Below are 18,562 nucleotides of genomic sequence, written 5' to 3' on the forward strand. Positions count from 1 at the left end.
TGGATGGCCTAGGTGGAAAAAAGGAAGGGGAACTCCAGGCAGGACTAGAGCACAGAGAAGGTCACAGACAACCTCTCTCAGTAGAAGACATGATCCACAGCTGCTGGGCTGAGCAAGACAAACAGCGAAAACCTTTCTGTGAGATACAAGGTGGGCAGGGTGACAAGATCTTGCACAAGTATGAATGGTCTTTGCAGCCCATGCCAGGCCCTGCTCGTCAGCCTGCTTTTTACAATTGCATCACTGCTCCAGGTGTTTGGCCTGCCAGAAAGTGGGTTGCCAAACATTTCCCATTCTCCCAGTCCTCGGTATCCTCTTACTCACCACTTGTAGCTCAACCTTTTACTTCTTACTCAACTTCTGAGGGCGGGAAACTATTTTTAGGATCTGCCTTTGTATATATCAGGACCTCTAGCTCTCCCTCCTGGATTTCCTACATCAGAGAAGCACAGAAAGTAGCTGCAGGGAAAGGTGAGGAGGCACGGCTAGACTTTGCTCATCTTGGTCTGATTTGTTGTTCATATTGATTTACCTGTCTTTGGGGAGGGGTGAGTTTGGGTGGATAAGAGAATCTTGCTTTAAAAACACCAGCAATATACCTGCAAAGCTGGAGAGAGGCTGGGTGTAGTAGGGCAAGAAGGCATTTGGTGACCCAGTCTCAGCTCTTTTCACTCCCTGTTGCGAGAGGTGACCATTGCTTTGGGGAAGTTCCTTTTGTGCTGTTCACATCAGGGACGTGACAAGGCAGGGAAAGAATTATAAGACACAGCTAGGGCATTTTCACTTCCTAAAAGTGTGACACTGAAATTCCTTTTGACCATGTGACCTCTTGAATTCATACCAGGAAGAGTAGCAGCAGCACCCAGGGAGGGGGTGTAATGAGGCATGCTTCTGTGGCATGGGCAAGGAGATGGCACAAATCAGGAGCAATGTGTATGTGAAGGGGATAGCAACTCTGACTGCCAGGATGTATCTCATGACTCTGCTTTTCTACTAATTTTCAGGCCTTTTTATCTGCCTTGTGTGTTACAAAGCAAGACGGCTAGACCTGTTTTCTCCAGGACATTTCCTCAGAGGAGGCCCAGAGGATTAGCCTGCAGACATCATGCTTGAGGTGATGCAAATACGGACCTGGATTGAGCCAGTGGTTGCTGGTGCCCAGGTAGCCAGCTCCTTCTATGACACAGGACTGCTGCTGGTGGTGAAAAACTACTACAACCAGACCAACTCAACCGCCCCAGCACATTTACTCGAGGACAGACAGCAGAAAGCAGTCTCTAATTTCTACATCATCTACAACTTGGTCCTGGGCCTAAGCCCCTTGGTGTCAGCTTATGGCTTGGCGAAGCTCGGGGACAGAAAGAACAGGAAGATCACCATCTGCTTGCCTCTCCTGGGCTACCTGGTCTCTAGGGCCCTTCTGCTCCTTTTGATCCTGCTTGAGTGGCCAATTGAGGTGATGTATGGAGCTGCTGCCTTAAATGGCCTGACCGGAGGCTTCACTACTTACTGGGCGGGTGTCATGGCTCTAGGGTCACTAGGCTCCTCGGAGAGCAGGAGGTCTCTGCGGCTTATCATTATCGAGTTGATCTATGGAATGGCAGGCTTCTTGGGAAGCATTGCATCTGGGCACATCTTTGTCCATTTCAACCTCAGCTACCGCCAGGGCACCGTGCTTGTGGCTTGCAGCATTGCCTGCTATGCCTTCTGCCTCACCTACAGCCTCTTTGTCCTTAGAGTCCCCAAAGTGGAAAGTGCCCACCCAGCTTTGGCAGATAACAGCAAAGCCAAGGATGTAAATCAGCTTGACAGCCCACTGCCACCTGATGAAAGGACTGTAAGGAATTGGGGCTCCTGTGAGAAGGAAGGCCACACACCTGTGATGCCCTCAAAACTCATCATTGCCATGCTCTTTGTGGGGGCTGTCACGTATGACTTAGCGGTTGCGGGAGGCATAGATGTGCTCCAGCTCTTTGTGCTCAAGCAACCTTTAAGTTGGAATGGGATTCAGGTTGGCTACGGCAATGCTGCTGGCTACATGATCTTCCTCACCAGCTTCTTGGGAGTGTTTTTGTTCTCCAAGTACTTAAGGGACACTACTATGATCACGATCGGCATACTGTCTTTCAGTACTGGCATTCTCATCATGGCCTTTGTGCGAAGGACTTTCCAGTTCTACATCGGTGAGTTAAACTGCTCTCTGTAACTGGCTGCAGCCACAGGATATGAACGCTGATGATTTAATATGCCATGTGTTGCCAGACAGGCTGAGAAAGGCAGTGGTTGAGGGGGTGGGGAAGGAGGATTTTTAACTGGTCTGCTTCCTCATAGGATGAGGCACAGGGTTATTTATTCCACTGAAAACCTCAGAGCAGGAAATGCTGGGCATTTGGGGGTAAAATTCAAACTTGCTTCTAAAATAAATCTTCCAGCCCGAGTAAATTATTCACCCACACAATCTTTCCTAAGGATTTAACCATCAGGGAGACAAAACTATGCTCAGTGTGAGAAATCGCATCCTCTTCTTCTGCCTCTCCATTTCTACACGCACAGTATTCTCACAGCCATCTTTGCTCTCATGAACAAGGGGGTTCACACTTCTAGCAGGTGGCCAAAGGAGTGACAAAAGCAGACCTATGACCCCTTTCTCAGATGAAGGCAGGCCTGTGATCCTAAGTTGCAATTCTCATGCCCTCAACTAACATTTAGCACGTGTAGCTCCTCACATCTAAGTGTTCGTTTCAGGTCCCTCTTTCCCCAGTCTCGTTGTTGGATTAACATTATTAAACCCTATGTTCCAAGTCTGAGGAGGGGTTAGAGCATTTTAGCTATCCATTTTTAAAACATCTTGTGTTTGTTTTAAGCACTAACTCATACTCATAACTTTTAAATAGACTCTGTCCCATTTAAATATGTAATTAGTGCACTGCGTATAAGAGTTAAAATCCTTCACAACTGTGAATGTAAGCCAAACAACATAACTGAGAAACTATGTGAACTATTGCTTTGCATAAGAGCTGGCCTTAGGCAATGATGATGAAAAGTTTGCTTACTCTGACAAAGATGAAATAGAGGCATCTAGTGTCTTGTGTTCGTAGAGCTAGATTCTTTAGGGGCAGAGAAAGGGGGAAGATGGAACACCGATTAGACATATGGCCAATAGAGAAATGTAGACATTTGAGATCCTGTCACATTTTAAAATACCAGCATTTTATCCCCCAAAATATTACACTGAAATTAAATGGACAGGGGGTAGACATGGCAATAGCCAGACCCCAAAAACAGACAGGAACTAACTTGAAATCATGAGAAAACAGTCAGACAGGGATCCATGCAGTCCATCTAGTCCAGAGCCTGCTCAAGTCAGGATCAATACAACCAAGTCTGACATGTACTTAAAAGTTGCCAGGTCAGAGAGATTTCACAGCCTTTCTATGGAACCTGCTCTAGTGCTTAACTACCTTTTTAGGAAGAACCTTCTAACTGTGAATCCAAACTAAATCTCTCACTCCAATTTTGCAGGAAAAAGAGACTATATTCTTGTGTAACCATGTAGTGAAACCTTATTTTATAAAGAAACAAAGGCCATGACAGGCAGCCCACACATTTCTTTGTTAGAGTATTCACACAACCATAGTATTGAGGGACAGTATGCTCAGCATGTCTTTTGTATCAATGCAAAGTAATATGGAAAGACCACTGGAAGCCATTCCTTATGAAAAGAGGCCGGAGTATTAGATGTGAAGCTGAAAAACCAAAAAGTCAAGTGAGCCTTCTAGGTGGCTTTATTTATTCCACACATATAAAGTGAAATCCACTTTGGGGATGAAGCTTTCAGAAGGGAAGAAGACCAAAAGCACAAGTGCAGTTGGTTTAACTAGATTCCATCACTGACCTATGGTGCTGCTTGGTTTGTAAGATGCTAATTACTTGTAGGGTGATAGCACCCAAGAACGCTAGGCCTGGACCATTACCCACACATGTTAGTGCTACACACAAGAGAAAAAGAGTTCTTGCTCCTAAGGCCTTACAACTGGTTTGTCCTTCTACCAAAACGACAAACAAATGCCAGAGGCATCTCTCCAGTAAAGAAGCTGAATAGAAAAAGCGATCTGGTGGTTCTAGTCCACTCAACTCGGTGGAACCATGCTCCACTGCAGTGAGCATTCACATTGTTGCTCGACTTTGCAGAGTAACTCTTTTAGCTGCCAACTGGAGCAGGCTTCTTCTTCCCACCGGACAACTGCTGGAATGGGACAAAAAAACTACACTGCATCATATTTTAAAATATCATAGGAACACAAGTGAGCCAAATAAAACTTATGTAACAGAACCATACTGTAGAATTACTATATGAACTGCAGTAAATTGCTGTTGCTTGTGAACTCTATGAGCTGCCTGCTCTACAGGGGTAGAGCATTAGGGAGCAGGTTCCTTTAACAGGAAATAAGTCTTCCCTTTTATTGTTACAGCTCGGGCAGTGATGTTGTTTGCACTTGTCCCTCTACCAACCATCAGATCCGTGTTGTCCAAACACGTAGAAGGATCATCCTACAGTGAGTATACTGATTTCAGTGTTGGCTGGAAGCGGGGGGAACAGGACAACATGTGACCCTCAATTGGGTGTCTCTGTCAATTAGCACATTGTTCAAAAGCAAGTTAATGTGGTAATTGCTGCCAACTGCAGGCTGTATAATAAAATCATACAGTCAGAACCCAGGAGAGCCATCTGCAAAATTAAGTAAGTCGTTTTGTTCAGGACACCCTGCACAGACTTCTTCAGTTGCTTATCCACTTAAGACATCTCAAACAGTGCTTTCCCCACATGCTCTAGGAGATCACTGAACCGATGCATCCAGCTCAGAGAAGGGGAAGGAAATATTTAGGCAGTTCCATCACTGAACAAATTTGATGCTATAGGATGAACAGGGGGTAGAGTGGATCATCTCTGTCATCCTGTTCCCCTCCTGTTAGTGTCTTTTAGACCCCAGTGTTCAGCCACCACAGCCAGAAGGTTTATTTTGACAGTTATGAATATTATGCCATTTTAGTCTCGTTTTTACATATGTACTTTTTAGTTACCTTCCTGAAGAAAATTAGTGTGTTGTAGATATTCAAACATGTAGCTTTGCCACTAAGTACAATGTTTAGCAAAAGTGATGCTTGTATTAAGCTCCATCTGGAAGGAATTTAGAAATTAAAAAGGTAAAATGGTATGTGTTTGAAGTTATCAATTAAAGCTACTCTAATTAACATGTAACTAACTCAAAACAAAGATATTTTTCATATAAAGCAGATGAACCAAAGATGGCTCTTCCTTGATATAATAAAGTGAACCAGCCATTCCTGGATACTGTGTTCATCAGCATGTCAGATTTCATAGTCATCCTTTTCTTACTTTTTCTTTTGAACTCCCACTTGGCTTCTCCACTTTGAATGAGTTAGTCATTCAACTGACTTTTTAATCAAACCTTTCCATTTGCACCTGATCCTAAGTTGTAGAGTTGTACTGTGCTGGGTTTTTGGTTTGACTCATTATCTAGCAGTTAAATTCAGACCCTGGGAGTATTTGCTATTGAAGTCTTATTTTAAGCCCCACCTCTACTTATGAAACTAAATTTGTGTTCATGACAACAGCTCACTGTGAGCAGCATAATGACCTCTATGGAGGATTAAGAACTGGTTGGGGAGAAACTAAACTCTTGCTACATACAAAACAGACCTTACTTAAGCAACCATTTTGCAGTTCTTCTACCTCCAAAGAACCAGCTGCAGGGTAGGAGTGAAGCTATGGACAACCTTATGATTGATATACTAATAACCATTTGTATCTATAGTAAGTGCTATGGTGTAGCTGTTGCATTAGTTTGCTTATATTGCTATGGAAGAATACGAAGTCTCCTATAGGGACAAGTTACATCCCAACAGCTCCTGTCAGCATCATTTGAAATTGATGCAGTTATTGAATCTGCCCATATTCAAAGCATCATTTAAGACAGGGCAGTTCCCAAGTGAGGATGGCTGCTTGCACAGTTTCCATGCCATCCAAAAGACTTTTCAGTAACTTTAGTACATCTTAGAAAACAGCCACATCAGTAACAGGGGTCTTCAGTCCACAGATGCTCTTTCAGTGAGTTCATATACACTTTGGCTGGTAGCAATGACTTATCTGTTTGTTTACAGCAAAGGCATTTGTCCTGCTGCAGCTGGCATTAGTGATCACTGGAGTGGTGACATCTACACTCTACAACAAAATATATCAATGGACACTGGACTGGTACAGCAGCTTCTGTTTCATTTTGTCTTGCATCATCGGTTGCCTAAGTATCATCCCCATCAGGTAAGGAATAGGAAGGTTTCAATTTGGAGGGATTTCCCCTTAAGGTGCCTTGCTTTAAAAAGGTGGGGGAATGCAAAGGGGTGGAAATAGGTCATGCATCTTTCTGCCTGTGAAGAAATGAACAGAGCTTTTTAGGGGATTTTGTTTGTTTGTTTTGAAGGGATCATTGCAGGGCAAAGGTAAATCAGAATTTTTACAGTAGCTAGACAGTCACCAAATGGAATGTAAGAGGCATGGCCATAAGTGACAGTTTTCATGCAATCTGGCCCCAGAAAGCAGTCTACAGCTGTGACCAAACAGAAGGGCATGGCTGCAGACTGCTTTAAAAGGGCCCAATCCTGTGAACATCCGAACCTTCATTGCATGAGAGTTTAGACAAACATGCTCCAACACTGAGCGCATTCTGTAACTTGTGCCTGCTGAACTCCATGGCTGCGGAACCCCAAGAACAAGCTCCCTCCGTTTCCTTTCCTTTCCCATCCTGCGTACCGGGCCTGGGCTGGGCAGGGGGAGTGGCATTGCTGCAGGCAGGGCCGCAGGCTTGAAGCTGGAATCCCCAACTCCCAGACCAAACAGCAAGCTTCTATTAAGCTCAGGGGAATTGCTGCAAATCATAATACTTCCTGCAAAGTGGTATGAGTTGCAATGGGGAGCTGCTCCTGTCTCTGTACCCAAGAAGAAGAGTTGAGAGAATGGATGCATACAGGAAGGATGCTCCAGCAACATTTTTTAAAATGGTCACTAAAAACTGTTAAACCTGTATTTGGAGAGAGCCTTGTTTTAAGTGAAGGAAGGGAAAGGATTTAAGCAAATATAAAATGATGATATTGCCTCAGGCAGCAATCCTAGAAGAGCCAGATTTGCTGTTTCTGAGGTAACTAGCAAGTAAGGGGAGAGAAATTTCAAGTCATCTTTACCCAACTGGGGTGGGGGCACAGGGAAAAAGAGAGAGTGTGTAAGTTAGTGTACTGCAGGTCACCCTATAGGGAAAATAAGAATCTCATCTGCTCATAGATTTCTCTCCCCAAGGTAAGAGGCTGCCTATACACATGCTCCTTGGTGTTCCAATTAGAGCACATGGGGGCGGACTTGATTAAATTAAGTCTGCTGCGCATTCTAATTAATTAGAGTGCTTCAACATCATGTGCATTAAGCCCCTGCACGTTTTTAAATTGCGGGGTACTTTCTTGCTATCTGTGGCCATTTTTAAACATGCAGGGGGCTTAATACATATGATGATGAGGCATTTTAATTGAAATGGCTGCCTGGGAACTGCTCTAACTAAAACACTAACACCTCCAAGCACGTGTATAGGCACCCAGAGTTTTTACAACCATAGAAAGACAATTATAACAAAATAGGGATCAAAGGACCTCTGTAGGGCATCTAGTGCAACTCCCCAATTGAAGCAGAATAATCTATATCCAAACTATTCTACAGAAGTCCTTGTCCAACCTATTTCTAGAACAAGATAATCCTGCTGCACACCTAAAAGACTGGACATTAGGAAGAACTTCTTCACAGTTAGAGTGGCCAAGGTCTGGAAGAGGCTCCCAAGGGAGGTGGTACTCTTCCCTACCCTGGGGGTCTTCAAGAGGAGGTTAGATAGGCATCTAGCTGGGGTCATCTAAACCCAGCACTCTTTCCTGCCTATGCAGGGGGTCAGACTCAATGATCTATTGAGGTCCCTTCTGACCCTAATATCTATGAATAAAAATATTAAAAGCATTGGTGATACAAAGCAGGTGCATGAAGGTGCACCTGCACCCCCCCAGCCCCAGAGATTGGCAGTCCACCCCTGCAAAAAAAGTACTGCCAACACCACTGGTGGCACCTATGTGCAGTTGTTACTTACCACCCCCACCCCAGCCGCTGACTGTCTGCCGGTGGTCCCTGATCACCACTGGCTGCTGCCACTGGCGGCATCTGAGGGTCATCGCTGACTGCTGGTCAGCACTTGCCACTCCCTGCCCACCACTCAGTACCGCAGCTGCCTATTGGTGGTGCTGGTGGTGGCGGTCGTGAGCTCCATGAGCTCGCCATGCCCTCCCTCCCCCAGGGTCACATGGTGTTCATGATTAAAAGAGTACCCTTACATGCCACAAGTAAGCCAGGGGGGAGAGGGCTGTCGATAACAACCCTCACACTTGTGGGATAAAATACTGAAGAGATCCAAACAAGTGGGCTATAGCACTTGCCTCCAAAAGACGAGAACAGAAAAATCTGTTTGCACCAATCCAACTAGTGTAAAATTCCTTCCTGATCCAGAAGGAGAGCAAGCAAGGCAATTAGTTTTGCAGAATGGGATGGGTCAAGCTTCAATAAAAGCTCAAGAGGATAAAGATTATAACAAAAACACCAAAAAAAACCAAACTCATAACTAAACCTACCAGATATAAGGAAATACAATTGCCTCTTATGTTTGAGAGACAGAAGTTCAGAAACATTGCAATGAAGAATTTAAAGCCATTTTTTGTGATAGAAGAAGAGAGAAAAAGAGAGCCGAGACATCTTCTCTGTAGTGCTTGAGGGGGAAGTGTGGGGAGCAAAAAGCTTCTGCTTTTTGAACAAAGTTGAGCAAAGTGGTAGTGAAGTGACAAATCTTACAAGCTGAAAAAAAAAAAGTTAAGCGCTTTTGTGATGCATTAGTTTCCCTTCTCACAAGTCACATTGGCCTTCTGTCCCAACCCCAAAATTCAGAGGAGCTAAACTACACAAGTCCACTTAATGTTAGTAAGAGGTGGGAAGAACAAGCAGACATTTGTGTTGTTGTCACCATCTGGTCTGCCTGCCTGGCTAACATGATACATATCAAGAGACTCATGCAAGAAGTTAATGTAGAATGGGCACAGTGCAGTGCATGCTATCATCAGAATAGGGCATCTGTATTCAGGAAGGAGATTGCAGGCAGAAATATTCAGATCTGGGCCAAAACCCAGGTAAGCATCACCTCTCAGCTTCTTTCACACTAGTGCCATACAGGGATGATAGGTACGCACAAATGACAGTTGCGGCATTAGCATAGTAAAAAACACTTGTCAAAAGTGGATTTTCACTAAGTGGAAGCCAAGACAGCCATGATATAGCAGTCCGTAGGGAAGGACTAGTAACTGACTCCTCATTGCCTCTTGTAAAAAAGTGTGGGATTATCTGTTAGCTTCTGCCACCATCCAAGAACAAGAGATAGTCTTCCTACAGATATTCCCTATCACTCATTCTTATGATCAGTCTGTGTAGAAGTGACAGTTACCCACTGCCTTTAAGAATGCACTGGTCATTAAGTGATATTACAAATCTATAGAAGCAGATGTACACAGTTAAGGATTGACAGTGTGGAATATTGCTAGTCAAGAAACAGTGCAAAAGCAACCTATGAGAAGCCAGAACGGTTCACTTTCAAGATCTCAGGTTAAAGTCAAAAGGCAGTTGAAGAGCATGAATATAGGATCAGTAGATGAAGAGGATTGGCATCTCATCCCAGTCTCATAAATAAGTTAAGAGGCTGTGACTTAGATGATTACACTATCTGGTGGGTAGCAAGTTAGCTGGGGTGGGGTGGGGGTGTTGCACCCAGAGAGTGGTAGTAGACAGGTCAGTAATCGACCTGGAAGGACATGGGCAGTGGGGTCCCACAGGGCTCAGTCCTTGAACCTGTACTCTTCAATGTCTTCATCAGTGATTTAGATCTCTGTCCAAGTTTGCGAATGATACTAAATTGTGGGGGTGAAGTGAACACAGAGAGTAAGGAATGATCACAGGCAAATCTGGACAGGTTGGTAGAGTGGGCAGAACACAATAAGGTGCAGTTCAACAAGGACAAGTGCAAAGTGCTGCACCTAGGGTGTAAAAATATCCAGCACACTTACTTGCTGAGGGTCATTCCCCAGCCGCACAGAAGCAGAAAGGGATCCAAGTTGTAGAGGACTCCAAGATGAACACGAGTCGTCAGTGTGATAAAAAAAAAAACCAGCAGCAAAGCTAACTGCACTTTATCATGCATCAGCAGATGCATGTCAAGCAGATCCAAGGAGGTTAATACTTCCCCTCTATGCAGCATTGGTCTGACTGCTGGAATACTGCATCCAGTTTTGGGCGCCATACTTTAAGAAGGATGTAGATAACCTCAAGAAGGTCCAGAGGAGGGCCACTTGTATGGTGAAAGGGTTTGCAGGCCAACCCCTAAGAGGAGAGACTAAGGGAACTAGATCTCCCCAGTTTTCTCTTGCTGAGGCTGAAAGGATCTTGTGGCTACCTACAAAATTCATTAGGGAAGGGCAGCAAGGAACCAGAGATGCTCTGTTCACCAGGGCGCCTCTTGGGTTGATAAGGAACAACGGCCACAAACTGACAGCAGATTTAGGTTGAATATCAGGAAGAACTTCACGCTAAGGGTGGCCAGAATTTGGAATGGGTTTCTAAGGAAGGTGGTGCTCTCCCCTACCTTGGGGGTCTTTAAGAGAAGGCTGGATAGGCATCTGGCTGGGGTCATCTGACCCCAGCACTTTTTCCTGCCCAGGGCAGGGAGTCAGACTCAATGATCTGTTGAGGTCCCTTCCAGCCCTAGCATCTATGAACCGGTAGCACTGCAGCTTTACATGAAGAGGGGCCCACTCAAACTACATGTGCAGTGAGGCTGGTCTAACACGTTGCAATCACAGGTATGCCAATTACCACACAAGCACCACATCCATCAGTGTCCCCATGCTGAAAAGTGGTGGTGGAGGTACTTTAACTAAAGCTCATTCAACAAGCTTTTATTTAAAAGCATCCCCAGTGCCATTTTTCAGCATGGTGACACTGATGGATCTGATGATGATCAAGGTGCTTTAAGTAAAACAACTCTTGGAGCCACTGTAATTAGAGTCCCCCCCCCCACACACACACCATGCATAAGTGCCCCTTGCAATTAACATTTGCTTCTTTGTCCATCTCTTGTACAGCATTGTGGCCTTCAAGCAACGTTCAGCATCTGGTTCCTTTGAAGTTCTGACAGACTGACACCATGTAACGGAAATTTTTTTGAGCACTGGAGCCATGGTGCAGGGTGAAGGAGCACCCTGGCTTACTGCCTCAGGCAGAGGACTTACAGGAAAATGTAAAGAACTGGGTCTGCCACTTTAATCCCTGTGGTTTAAGCAGAAATTGCTAGCAATCCTCATAAAAAGAACCGTGCCAGGGGTAACCATGTGACAGAATACCATCTCAAAGTAGCTAGCAGGCCAAGTCCAAAGCACTCAATAGGCATAAACCCACTACTTACCAACAGGAAGACTGCCCTACTGTTTTACAGAGAATGGTTGCAGACAATTTTTCTAAGTTAGTTCACACCATCTGAAATGTAATGATGAAAAGGGGAACTGTCACTGCAGCTAGTAGGTTCATCCCTCTCCAGTTGCCACTGTAATTGGAAAGTTAATTCATTTCAGTGATTGAAAAGAATTGAAGTATAGGACTCGGACCAAGTTGTTAAATAAGTTTTGAGGTGGTAGTGCAAAGGTGTGGGAACAGAAGAGGGGTGCAGACCATGTCAGAGTAACCACTTTATCCACTGAAAAAAATCCAAGACATTTTTCAGGGGCTTTGGCTTAGGAAAAAGTGTTAAGGGGTATCAGAAGTAAAACATGCACAACCCCCCCCCAATTCTTGACCATGGTGCAGAGCAAGTGCATTAATCCACGTCATTCAAAAAAAGCTACTGTGGAGGGTTGGGGCATTGACTAAAGATGACCTGTCAATAACTTAGGTATAAGGGCTTTGAATACTATTTGAGTAGAGACTGACAATCTAGGAAGAGTCCTTCAATGTTACTCAAAAAAAAGAGAGAGACACCATGAGGAGTTAGAAGGGAAAAGGAAAGACACACATTACCCTGAAACCAAACCCTAGTGTAGTTCTAACCCTTACACTTTTTCCTGGAAGAGGAATAGAAACTTACTGAAATATAGCAGCAGCTGAATAGAGAAGACAAAAGGCAGCGAAGGGGAAGTTTTTAAGGGCAGGGACTGCTAATTCTATTTGTACGCGGCAGGGGGGGGGGCGGGGCAGGTCAGACTACTATGAAACAGTCAGCTGCATCTGTGCAATGCCTTCAAGGAGACATGTATTGTAATTTATAATCTTCTACTATACTAATCGATGGGTGGGTGGGGGAGGGGAATGCATGGCAGTTCCACACTGGCTGTGAACTGAAGTTGGAACACCTGTGTATGTGTTTTAGGGGCATGTATAGAAGCACAGTGAATGGAAAGAAAGTTCAGAAATACCCCTATAAAAAAAAACTTCAGTTAATAGTGCTGTATTGTTATGCACATAAAGCATCGCCACTATACAAACACTTGTATACAACTTGCATTAAATATGCAATAGGTTAAATCCTGTAAAAATCAATAGTTATTAAATGTGCACCTGCACTCGTATGTTCACCAATGCACTGAGAAAAGTAATTTCATGGAGCTTCTTATTCAAGACCACAGCATGGTTCTGGTATCTGTCCCCAGTCTTTTGGAAGCAGCATCTTGATACAGTTTTAAAAAAAGGAAGGGTAACAGTTTGGGGAAGGAGAAGCACTTCTGAGAGCTAGAGAAAGGTTTGCACAGGAGCTGAGAGGAACCATCCCTTGAGAAAATGGGACTTGAAGCATGAGGACTGAACAAATCAGAGAAAAAAAACAAGTGCTGTTTGCTGTGGGGAGAACACCACATGTAGGAAGTTCAGAGCATGAACTGTACCACAAAGAGCCACCTCCTTAAATAAGAATAAAGAAAATGATTTCATGCATCTAGTACAGATAAGCTTAGGTTCTCCAAGTCCCATGAACAGCAGGATTGTTTTTAGTGTAGCTGAACTCAAATGGCTTAGAGGGAAGCTTTAAAAGCAGGATGATTTTCATCTCTTGTACCCTGCTAAGGAAATGGGTGGTTGTGTGCTTGAGATGCTGAGCCAAGACCCAGGAGTCCTGGGTTTCACTCCCAACTGAACAAGTCATTGGGCCCCAGACAGCATCTCATTCTCCTCGGACACTCTACCAGAAGGCAGAGCATCAATGCTGTGGTGCTAACTTGGGGATGGACACCAACTACTAGACAAAACCAAAGAGTTAGCACAAGTTCTAGCTAAGCCAGAAGTACTAAAATGCACAAGTTTGAGCATAGACAGACAGGGCAATGAACTCTCCAGCAAAACAAGGATATGGCTCATGCTTTGGGTATAGTGGAGACTACACAAAAATGAAACATGAGTATTCTAGGTAAAGAAATCATCTTTTAATACATTTATTGGTCCATTCCTTTAAATTAATTGAGGTAAAGAAACGGTGTATTAAAAAATGTACACACTAATAGTTAACAAGCATTACAAATGATTTACCTCAAAGTGTTTTCATCAATACTAGTTTTGTAGTAAACAATGCACAGAATGTGTATACAGAGATATATGAAAAAGGAGAACAGAAACATGCCAGCACCTCAAGTCAAGGAGACGAATTCATGTCCCACAAGATTTAGGGGAAAAAAGCACAACTTAAGTTTGGTTGAAGGCATGAAATAAAATCCACTCCAATCTGTACATCATCCGCTAGCTAATTCACAAACACAAATCTTCACAGCTTTCATTGGTTTCTAATGATAGGCAAAATAATGGGAGAGTGACCAGAGAATGAAGAATAAGCCAAGTTTCTATAAAATTAGTGTTGTTTGTTTTGGGTTTTTTACTTCAAGGAGTCTTAAATATAGTATATAGTTGGACACCTAGCTAGTGAGTTACTAATCTTCAGTATGTGTGTACTCACCAAGCAAGAAGGGGACAAATTCTTAAGTGTGCTGGCAGAACTCCAATTTCATGCCAAAACAGTTGCCAGTTTTTTGGCATGAACTCCCATAAATGTGATAGGGAGCTACAAGTGCAGGCCCATAGGAAATAGAAGAGATAGGACAGTGCTGACTAGGTTCCATACACAGCAGAGATAGGGGAATACTCTAGTTTGCTCACTGTTGCATAAACCAAAATCAGCATCATCTATTCAGATGCTGTGCAGATAACAGGTCCCAGTGCTGGATCTGCATGACTAGAGCCTCTTCCCAATGGAAACCAGTGTTGTAAAAGGTTCAGCTACTACTAGGACCATAAAATCAGGACCCAAGCTATTTAAGTTCAGGATGACATTGGCACCTTTGACTTATATGTTTTTGGCATTTACTCTCTCCAAGAGTGACTTATACAAAAGCTTGTAGCTCTTTAAGAGCTGCTCTCTAATGAGTACTGTCTGCTTTTTCTGAATCAATCCCAAACTAAAATATTGTTAATTATAAACTTATTTCTATGTATCAAAGAGCCCTGGCAAAGCAATGTATGTCAAGCACAATATTGATTTAGTTCTTTACAAAAATCAAAAAGTGCCCAAAATACATTTTAAATATTGATATTTAAGCCTTCACATTAAAAAAAAGACAAAGGTTTTTTTTTCCTGATGGTCCCTAGTTTCACATTATCAAAAATATATTTGGCAAATATTAGCAAGATCTTTCCCTTAAAAAAAAATAAATAAATAAAAAGGAGAAAAAAAAAAAGACACTTCCCTCCTCAAATGTTCTTCATTTGTTTGTAGTAAAAAGTTTTTAAATATTGAAGAAAACTATCTTTGTACCTTTAGTGTTTAAAAGGCAGCTGAACATCAGATGAGTTTAACTAAGAGACACAGCATATGTGCCCACAGTTCTGCACACACAGACCAGTGGGTCAGAAGCACCAGCTATTGAAGACCAACGTTGTTATTATTAACCTAAGATTGGATTAACAGTCTGCAGCATCATTCAATTTTGCATGATTCCTTCAGCTATACGGGCCATTTGTGAATAGGGCTCAAAACGGCAAACATACCACATGAGCAACATTACAAGAGTCATCCCATTCAGTTTAGGGGAAACTGCTCATGTATGTGAAGCATTTACAGAACTAGAGGGCATCAAGTAGTATATACTGTGGACAAGTGCTACACAGAAGCATCACCACAGAGCTCAAAAAATAGTGCTACAGCATTGCCAACTCCAGCTGTAGACCTTGCTGATGTGATGTCAACAGCTGCTATTAATGCCAAATCACGTGCAGTGGTTTTGAGATGCAGACCATCAAATGTCACTTGGGGATGAGCCAAGTTGAAAGCTGTTTGCTAATGCATGAAGCCACTCAGCAATTTCTATAATTAATATAACCTGTCCTGATAGAATTTAGTTTGCCTCTCATATCTTATTCCCTCACATTCTGCACCTTGCCTCCTCCCCACAACCACATAGACACCCACCTCCAGGATGGGAGTCACATTATGAAGAAGCCAAAAATGATTTTGCCAAGGAAAGTAAAAGATGAAGTTATGGCACATCTACACAGTACCAGAAGTTATTGGATGAAAGAGCATTAGGCAGTGGAGCTGCCTGAAGTGCCCTCATATTTAGATTCATAGAGTCTTATTGAGGAGCAGTTTGTGTTTAAAGTTCTCCCATGTTTATTGCAACAGTCAAAACCTAATAAGATTATGTAGACAATACAGAAAACGCACAAAAAACAAAAAAACCCACAAAAAAGCCTCAAAACACATACCAGGACAGAGTAAGAAAGCCTGTGCTAAAAACAGTGCTTGCCAAGGTGGGCTAGTGTCAAGAACTGCAGCAACCAAACAATTGCACACATCAGAAGTGATGGAAGCAGCAGTGAATGGCCTGCTCCCTCAAAAGGACAGGCAGCTGTGGAACTGGGAGATGAGAAGCAAATTTAATGCTGTGGGAGGGTGCCAAGCCATGAAGTTCAGACCCCAATGTTAACCTCAGGCTCACAAAAAAGGGGAGGGCAAGCCTTCCATTTGGATTCTGCAGTCTCTAACCAACATGGAACACTTATTTCATTTGAACTAAGTAAATAGCATGTGTGACACCAAGTCTACATATCCAGAAAGTAGCCCATAAGTACCTCCTTTTTCAGGGTACTGTAAGTGCCCATTAAGAAGAAGAAAAAAAATTGTGCAACAAGGTTGCTCTTCAATGGGTTTATACTTGGTTATTTCAGTAGTCATTTGAATTCTTGTTTTCCTTACATTTCTAGGTGGTTACCACTTGTAATAATTCATGAAGTAACATCCTGCCCTTCACCAATTTCCCAGACTGGCTTAGGCTAAAAGTGTTTTGGTTTGGAAAAGGGGGCAGGGTGGAAAACAAGCAAGTAAACCGGGCAATACTTGCATCTATTGATGAACTGCATCATCTGCAGCCACCTCCAGTAACAGATCAGAACTTCCCTTCCAAAGATTTAAGGTTCTTGCCACTTCAGACATCGATTTACATAATCGTTTTGCTTGGCTGTAAGAGTTACATGCTCAACTCTAGGGCACCAAACCCAAAAAATGCCTTTACAAAATCCTGCTGCCTTTGAAGAAAGTGAAATTCTTACCTACATGTTTATATGGAACACCACACCACCTTGGTACCATAATCCTTACTCAAAGGCTGCAGTGTACTTTGCTAATAGTACCTTCTAAAACAGTTACAACAATTTTGAGACCACATACCCTGCAACTACAAGACTATTTGCTCCATTTTTTCTAACAAACTTGAAAACAAAAAATTGGAATGAAAAGTTGATTTATTCAGCTGATGACAGCTCCATCCCCTCCTCAACCTTGTTCTTGTTTAGAAAAGCCTTCGTTTGCTCAGCAGAAGTGCTGCTCAACTAAATTGTTCTGTGGGAGAACAGCATTTAAAAGAAAAAGTTAAATATTGTGCCTTTCCCCTCCACCTCAATATCCTAATTGAAAAAGGTGACTAGAAAAATTCCTTTGAATTAGTCAGATTTGGGATTCCCTGGGTTTACGTGATAATTCCTATCAAAACTACTGAGCAAGTAGTCAAGAAAGGCAGAACTTTTGCTCATATTCAAAGCCTGATGTTACACCAATGTTTTGGCAAACAGAACCCCCCCCCCCCCCAGATTGCTATGGGTAAAAAAGGTGCAAAATACTGAGATTCTTCATGCACTGCTAGATCAGATCATCTGTAACCAGTCTTGGCAGTATTCCTTCCTTTGGAAGGTATTAAGGCCACCAACACCAAACAGGAGGTGGATTTGCAACATGGGGGTATTTAAACTTACTATTCCTGCCACCTCAACATGTTTAAGGCCAGTTTCACACATGCACAATGCTTGGTATAGAAGCAAGCACTTGATACATCTTTTGGCTGCTGAAAAAAGAAAGGAAGCGAGAATGCAAGAATCCATCTTTACTACAGTGGAAAGCTTGACCAACTCAAGCCAGAAGAACACTGGATTCTGCTTAGACACTTCCAAAGTTAAAGCATACAGAAAAAAAGTCATACCCTTTTTGAGCTAGCTTTGGAGACAAAGAACTGCAAGTACACACCTGTCAATTCGCACTGGATAGGCAACAGCATAAACTCACTTCCGCTCTCCTTTGATCCCTAAACCTGTCCCACATACACATTACTTCATGTCACCAAGGTAAACAAACGAGCATGGATATTCAAGATGAACCAACAGCATGCCACACTCACAAACCACAGTTCATGCTTGCATCACAAGCTTTCTGCAGGAGGTGTCAGTATATTTTCTCTAGGACCAGCTCAACTCCCCCATGAAAAGTTCCCTATGAATTAAGTAGTCCTAGAGCTGAATTCACAGAAAGTAGCCAAAAGGCCTCCCCTTCCAACCATTACCTCTGCATCAAAAAGGTTACAAGGAGTGGTTGAAAAGTGCTGTTTCATAAGAAGTAACCCTTATTTATGAAACAAAAGAGGATGGTAATAAAGATGTCATATTGGCATCTTGCAGTAGAGTTTTATTTTCATCTTTTTAGTGTTCCACTCATTAGTTCCTTCCAGGAAAAGAGGTAAGTTTTCTTTATCAAAATCCCTGTGCATTTCCATTATGATCCCAGGATCACACCATAGGATGGAAAAGGAACCATTCAAGGCAACTCAAAAGATGAAACACTGGTTTAAATACAAACAGATGAGGAAATTCAAAACTGCTTTCAATGGGTCTGTTCCAAATCGAGCACAGCTGGCATTTATCACAACAAAGTAGTGCATTGGATAGTTCCAGTATGTCGTTTAGTGGTACTAAGCACATGTGGCTAGAAGGGTCCATGAAGAGGCTTCTTATTTGGTCTCTGGCTTGTCTTGTAATAGTGGTATAATTGATTCCCACGCCGTAAGGCACTGC

At 43.0% G+C, this 18,562-nt stretch overlaps 2 protein-coding genes across 3 annotated transcripts in view; one reads left to right on the top strand and one right to left on the bottom strand.

The window, feature by feature from the left end:
* Positions 1–290: 290 nt before the first annotated feature.
* On the top strand, positions 291–12,468 carry LOC102559486 (thymic stromal cotransporter homolog). The gene is made up of 4 exons (XM_019490695.2): positions 291–2,183; positions 4,473–4,556; positions 6,184–6,340; positions 11,281–12,468. Exons 1-4 carry the CDS (start codon positions 1,106–1,108, stop codon positions 11,336–11,338), a joined length of 1,377 nt encoding a protein of 458 aa, XP_019346240.1. The 5' UTR covers positions 291–1,105; the 3' UTR covers positions 11,339–12,468.
* Positions 12,469–13,587: 1,119 nt separating this feature from the next.
* SNX30 (sorting nexin family member 30) overlaps positions 13,588–18,562 on the bottom strand; it is a 71,838-nt gene continuing 66,863 nt past the window's right edge. For both annotated transcript variants that reach the window (XM_019490657.2, XM_059724616.1), the window contains exon 9: positions 13,588–18,558. In XM_019490657.2, the coding sequence (XP_019346202.2) occupies positions 18,499–18,558 (60 nt within the window). In that variant the 3' untranslated portion in view covers positions 13,588–18,498. The remainder of the gene's footprint in view (positions 18,559–18,562) is intronic.

The sequence above is a fragment of the Alligator mississippiensis genome, chromosome 3, assembly GCF_030867095.1.
Source record: "Alligator mississippiensis isolate rAllMis1 chromosome 3, rAllMis1, whole genome shotgun sequence".
In the NCBI taxonomy this organism is placed as follows: Eukaryota; Metazoa; Chordata; order Crocodylia; family Alligatoridae; genus Alligator; species Alligator mississippiensis.